The sequence below is a fragment of the Hyaloscypha bicolor genome, assembly GCF_002865645.1.
Source record: "Hyaloscypha bicolor E unplaced genomic scaffold K444scaffold_47, whole genome shotgun sequence".
NCBI classification, from domain to species: domain Eukaryota; kingdom Fungi; phylum Ascomycota; class Leotiomycetes; order Helotiales; family Hyaloscyphaceae; genus Hyaloscypha; species Hyaloscypha bicolor.
In genome coordinates this window covers 23544-30734 of record NW_020194549.1, presented here as the reverse complement: position 1 = coordinate 30734, position 7191 = coordinate 23544, and the positions used below count along the sequence as shown (strand labels likewise).

General features: G+C 29.5%; 1 protein-coding gene across 1 annotated transcript; it reads right to left on the bottom strand.

Annotated features, from left to right (window-relative positions):
* Positions 1-4923: 4923 nt before the first annotated feature.
* K444DRAFT_660778 (uncharacterized protein) lies at positions 4924-5394 on the bottom strand (the record flags this gene model as incomplete). The annotated part of the gene is made up of 1 exon (XM_024886505.1): positions 4924-5394. The coding sequence occupies one exon, from the start codon at positions 5392-5394 to the stop codon at positions 4924-4926; it is 471 nt and encodes a 156-aa protein (XP_024740747.1).
* Between the last annotated feature and the right edge of the window lie 1797 nt (positions 5395-7191).

Genomic DNA, 7191 nt, shown 5'->3' with positions numbered 1-7191 from the left:
ATACCTAATAAACGTAATTATAGTATTTACTTTTATTTCGGGAATAAATAAGGATATTATCTAAATAAATAATTATAAAATAATTTAGAAGCCTTATAAATATAATATTAATATATATTTAAAATATAGCTAGTATATTAGCTAGTCCAAAAAATATTATAAGATATTTAAAATAGCTATAGTAGGTCCTAAAAGCTGTTTTTTACTTGTATTCTTTATAAATTCTTATCTAATAATATATATTCTTAAGATCTAGCTTTATAAAAATCTTGGCTTTTCGAAGCTAGTTAAGGGTTTTATTAATAAGAGAAAGCAGATACTAATTCTTAATTATAACTTAATTAAGTCTATAATAATTAATATAAAAGTATAGCTCTCTATCTTTTTTGGGAATAAAAAGAATAAGTATCCTTACTAGGCTTTTACTAGGCCTTATCTAATATTTATAAAGTATATCCTATAAATATAAATATAATACTTCTAGTTAGGTTTCTAATAGATTATATAAAGGCCTATATAGGACCATACTATTTATATTAATAAAGTATTTAATATTACTAAGATTAGGAAGTTCCGAAGCTTTATTAGAATTAAAAACCTTTAAGAAGTTTTCGTATTTATTATTCCGGAAATAAATAGGTATCTCTAAGGCCCTTTTCCGGAAGATATTAATTTGCTATATTAAAAACTCCTGTTTAGTATTACTAGAATTATATAATAAAATAGAGACCTAGTAACTATTACAAATATATAAAGCCTACTATTTAAGATAGTTATATTTGCCTTTTATTAAGAATAAGACTTGAAGTACTAGCTTAGGGTACTAGTTAAGCTCTTTACTAAACTCTTTTAGTATTAGGATCTTAATATTATTAGGCTATATAGGTATATATATCTATTATTTCTTAATATAGTCTATATATTATATAAGAGTTACTTTATAAAATTCTATACTAAAAACGAGGCTATAAGAGCTAATATTCTTATATTTATAGAACCGGAGCTTAAAAGAATATATCTCGCTATAATTATCTATAATAAATACCTTAAGATTATAGGCTTAATAGACCTTAAATCTGTTCCTATAAAAGATTATAAACCCTTGATTATACTTAGCTAAGATAGTAAAGCCCTGGCTTTAAGTCTAATTATTATTAAGGAAGTTATAATCTAATCCGGTATTACCGAGTTTACTATATATTTCTAAGGCACCTATTTCTAGCTATATTAATCTTACTTAAATAGTTATATAAAGTAATATACCTTTTTTATTATAGCTAAAATTATTAATATTTAAGATTTGGCTTTCTCTTTTCCCTATTTCTTAGAAAAGTCTTTTCTAGAATACTTCTTTATAATAATAGTATTAACCTGCTTCTATAAATACCTTGACTTTTCTATAGTTTTGGCCTTATTAGAGTTCTACCGAGCCTATTTAATATATTTGAAATATTTTATATTTCCTAAGAAATATTCTTTCTATTTATAAGTCTAATAAACTATACCTAAAATAGAACTAGTACTTTATTAAGGCCTTAAAGGGGCCAAAGTATTACCTAAGGGTTTCTTATATGATTTTCGGAACTTATTCTTCCTTTTTTAATAGCCTTATAAATTAGAATTTACTAAGTCAGAGTTCTTAGAGGCAGAATTACTCTTATTAAACTTCTCTGCTTTTATTTTCCTTAATTTAGGATAAGTAATATATTCTGCTTTCTGAGCTTTCTCAAGCTACTCGGAAACAGATACTACCTTATTTCCTGAGAAAATAAATATGAGTATCTAATAAGTCTTATAATTAAATAAAGTAGTATTAAGAGTCCAGATCCGGTCCTATTTAGGGTATAGGTTCTAATTAACTTTGAGACTAATTATCCGAGTATATAACTCGGTAACTATTTTACTATTCTTCTAATAAAGATCTCGGAGCTTTTTAAAGATATCTTATTAATAGGTTTAAGGTACTTGGAATATATTAGCCAAATAGGCCTTGAATTATTCCTAATAGACCTTATATAATAGTGGGCTTTACTTTATTATAGCTTTCTAAGTATTATAAGATTTATTTCTAAAAATACTTATAATAAAGTTAATTCTAGAAAAGTATTTATTATAAGTTTAAGGTTAGGTTCTAAAAACCGCCTCCCAGGAAAATATAAATATCCTCTATTTCTTAAGGGACTTTCTATAATATAAGTCAGGTATTCGGACCTTAAGAAGCTTCTCTTGATCCAAATATATCTTTAGGATATTATATAATAGCTTCTAATAAATAGTATTAAGATTACTCTTAAAGCTTATTATATTAGGAAAAAGGATAGGTTCTAATCCTATTTCAGGAAGTTCCCTAGTAAGAATTACTAAAGAAAAGAAAGTAAACTTATAAATAAAGTTTCTATAAGATATAATAAACCGCAAGGTATTCCTAAGGATATTCTTATATTACTCTAATTATAGGATATACTAGTTAATTACATTTACTAATTCTTGCTTTTATTAGAATGCTTTGACTTTAGTATATAAGCTCTATTCTATAGCTTGAATAGTAATAACTTGGGCATTAATCTCGGTATCTTAATTATTACCGGGATTATTTCTGTTATTATTACTAGCTCTTAGAGGCTCCTGAAGGGCCCCGTTAAAAGTATTAGATAAGCCTTTACTATTACTCATATTAGGGTTAATCTGGTTAACTTCCTCTATAGGAATAGCTCTGGTAAAGGGTTATATATTTTACAGATTACAAGATATAATTACTTATTAAATTATCTTCTTTAAGGATAGAGAGATTAGCTTATAAGATATTTATTAGTAGATAATAAGATAATAGAATAAATTAGTATATTATAAAACTATAGTATTAAATTTAGTATAAAACTAATCTTTATTTCTTCTATAAGGTCCAGGGAAGCCCTCTCTAAATAGGAGGCCCTAATAATATATATATAATTAGTAATTTATAAGCCTAATATATATAATATAAATAGTAGTTAGTTGGGATATTAAAGGGCCACTAATCTCCCTAATTAATACCTGTAATATCCGAGGTTCGTTATATGCCCTTAAGTCACGTGCGACCCTATATATATTATAGTTTTTTTAATCTTAGTATAAATAAAGTCTTTTATAAAAGCTTTATTATACTTATATATTTTTATAATATTTGGGTTTTAAGATAAATTTATTAGTACTTTTCTCTTATAAGTAATAGTATAAATAGATCTAATAAAAAAGGCTAGTTAAGATATTATATTAATATAGCTATTATTCTATAATATTATAATTAATATAAAAATTAATATAATATAAGTATAGACTTATTTTAGGCTCTAGAAATAATTTAATAATAATTAATAATATTTTATAATTACTAATATATTAAATATACTAATTATAGTTTATTATTATAAAACATATTATAAGAATAATCTATATAGAAATTAGTAAATTAATTAGTATATTAGAATACTAACTTATAAGTTATAATATAAAGTTATATAGTAATATAATTAAGTAATTAAAAAGAAATTAAAAAGTAAGTAAGATAAGATAAAATAAAATAATTTACTTTTAAGATATATAAAATTTTTTTTAAACTATTACCTTACTTTTCTCTATTATTTTTCTTTTTATTATATTATTTTAATTCCTTAATTAATTCCTTAATTAACTCTTTTTATAATATATCTCTTGATTTATATTAATTATTATACTAATTAAGATATAGTAATTATAATCTCTAGTTAATTATTTAATTATAATATGAATTAAGTAAACTAATAGTAAGTATATTACTTCTAGAAAGGCTTTTATAGATAAGGCTCCAAGAAAAACACTTAGTAATAAAGGCTATATATCTATTATTATATAAAAGAAAAGAAAATATAGATTTAGATCTAGTAATTAGTTAATTAGTAAAAATATTAGTATATTTACTAACTGGATTTATAGCCAAGGCCCTTTAAGAAATCAGAAAATATTAAAGAAGTACTAATTTATTAATTCTAAAAATACTATTTTATTAATTAGTAAAGAAGATTTTGGTTTAGGAAAGTAAATAAAATATATATATTTAAGCTTTAGCTTTATATATTTTATAAGAGTCTATAAAAGCGCTTCTTATTATAAAGTTTAAATATAAGTTATTTTTCTTAATTATACTAATTTTTATACTAATCTAATTCTAGTAATAAATCTTATAGCTATTTATATAAAGCGGGTTATTATTTAGAAAAAGAATATAAAGCTAGTCTAATAAATAAGATTAGAAATAATAGATATTAGTAAGATTAATAAATGCCTTATAGTAGTACTATAGAGTAGTTAGTTTACTTGAGTTACTAGTAAAGTAACTAGGTTAGGTATTAGGAAATTAATCTTTATATTTAAGGCAAAGTAGTTAGCTAGCTATTAGATTAATAAAGTAATAACTCAAATTATTACTTTTTTAATATATTTCAAATTAGTTATATTCTTTAAAGAACTAGTATAAAGATTAATTAATTAATTAATTAATTAGAACAGAGAGCAAGAGAGGCAGATTCTGCCGGGCCTCTTATTACCTAGAATAATAATTATTACTAATTATTAATAAATTAGTACAATTATCTAATTATTACTTATTGAGCTTATTAGAGCTCACACTGGCGTTATATCTGCTAGTATTATACTTTAATTCTCTCTAATATAATTTGTATTAAATATATACTAGTTTATTATATATGCCTATTATATAATAAAATCCTTAGGCAGAATTCCTCACTTCACGTGTGGTAGGGGAAGTCGGCTAATACTGGGGTTCGGAATTAGGCTAGCTATAAAGGGTTAGTGCCGCATAAAATTTGGGTCAAAAATAAAATTATTGAGAGTTGGGAACTAAAGCCGATTTCGAACTTAACTATACCCAGACTCTATCTAAGTGAACTAATTCAATAACAAAATACTAAACACCTCATAATTCGCCGGTTGGACCCCGGGTAAGTAATATTGACCATTAACATCCGTGCTACTAATCCTCAAATAACACTGTGGAAAATTGACCGACTCAATAGCCGTCGTCCCATCAGCCAATGTCTGAAAGTGGAAACTCTCATAATTTCCCGCACCCGGGAAACCACTTGCATAATACGCTGTATTAACAGTTCCACCACCGCTAGCAAGGGGAGTTTTTGTTTCCTCGAGCGGGCTGGCATCGAAGCGGAGATAAACGCCTGGAGCATTGGAAGCGCGAATGGCGTAGATACCGGTGCTATAGAGTTCGATGTAGAGGGTGGAGGAGGCGTTGATAGTGGTTGTTGTGGTGACGGTGCCGACGGCGGTGCCGTTCCCGGTGATGGAGAGGTAGGTCCCGAATTCTTGGGACTTAATAGCTGCTTTGATGACGACGTAAGACATGGCCGGGAGTCTGAATTCCTAGTTGGGTATTGAAGTTGATATTGATGTATTGCTAGGAATAGTGTTGCGTGAAGCGAAGTGAGAGGAAGAGGCGGGTAGTGGAGCGTGATCGATAGTGAGAGGAGATTGTGCTTTGTGCGAAATGGCCAAAGAATTGAACGAAGGAGTCCGTTGCCTCTTTATACCTTTGCCTCTCCCTCAGCTTTAGCCGTAGAAATGGACGACTTTCTCGCCTAGCCCTTCCATGCCTGACTCGGATCCGGTAACAATAGCTGGTTACTTCGCAGTAGTTCAATCTCTGTTAGATCAGGACCCACTTATACTTTCTTTTTGACTTTGCCTTTGGCTGTTCAACCCCCTTGGATTGTCACCACAATCGTTTTGCTTTATCCGTTCAGCTGCGAACAGGAACGCAGTAGGCTGTGCTCCTTTAAGCGAGCTCTTTTAGCAAATCATAATTTATATTTCTTGATCCAAGCCTTCTAATTCGCTACAACTTTGCGATACATTTGATCACGGCCCGCTGCGTTCCTGACCGCAGCTGAACGGATATACCGTTCAGCTGCCACCAGAACCGCCATTCCGTGATCAAATATACACGCCAAATTCTAGCTAATCAAAAGGCTGAAAACAAAGAATTTGACCACATAATTTGTTCGCTTAAATGTGCACGGACCCGGCAATACTGGTGGCAGCTGAACGGATATCTCTTACTTTAGCTGATACGTGACTGTTTTACTCTCAGCTACGTTCAATTCAGTCCTTTTCACGCCTATATTTATATGGTTATTGCCTCCCATAGCTAGGACTGGATCAACATTCACTGGCAAAACTGATCGGATACTTTAATTTAACAATCTCTTAAGATCGAAATAAAGTATACTCATCGCGACGTTGAGTATTATATGTTAGAAGGTCAATTTGAGGTGCATGTAATACAGCATATAATTGATGCAATTGATCATGATTTACAAGAGCTCAAAATCAGAGTTTTATCCTTAGCGCCTGTCCGTGCGCACCAGCCATTTCAATATTGTAGACATTGCCAGCGCTAGCGGCCGTATAAATGTGGATGGCCTGAGTGGAGGAAACTGTTGTATTTTGACCGAACGGGGGATATTCGCGTGCAGCCGCTAGCGCTGGCAATGTCTCAACAGACGAAGGGATAACCGTTAACGTGTCTATCCCTACAGTACTTTCCGCAAGCCAATGTCTTACAGCGACTCGTCGTAGCTCTAGACTGCATATGAGGTGGAAAAGAATGCAGGTCTTAGTATCCGTTGCGCTGCCACCAGTTGCGCCTTGGCCCGTGCTCATCTAAGCGAACTCTATGAGCAAATCATATTGTTAGAGTCTTCGATTTAAGATCTCTGATTCGCTGCCATTTGGCGGTATATTTGATCACGGAAAGGCGCAACTTATGGCAGCTGAACGGATATGATGCATGTCTCAATATATATGCAGGTCTCGATACGTGATGCAGCCAGTGTGTCAAAAAAGTATTCAAGGTATTCAAGGTATTCATGAATATTCATGAATATCTTGAATAGAATATAAGTAGCGTAATTCTCAAAAAAATTAGAGTAGAGTAGAATATATACTCATGAATACTCATGAATACTCATGAATACTCATGAATACTAGTAATTACTAGTCACGTGACCATGGGAAAATCAAGGTTTACTTAATTATTATTAAATAACTAAAGCACTTATTAGTAGCTCTATTTAAACTAAGCTAAGACTTATATAATACTAGTATATTAAAGAAATACTCAAACTACTTAAGTTACTTAAA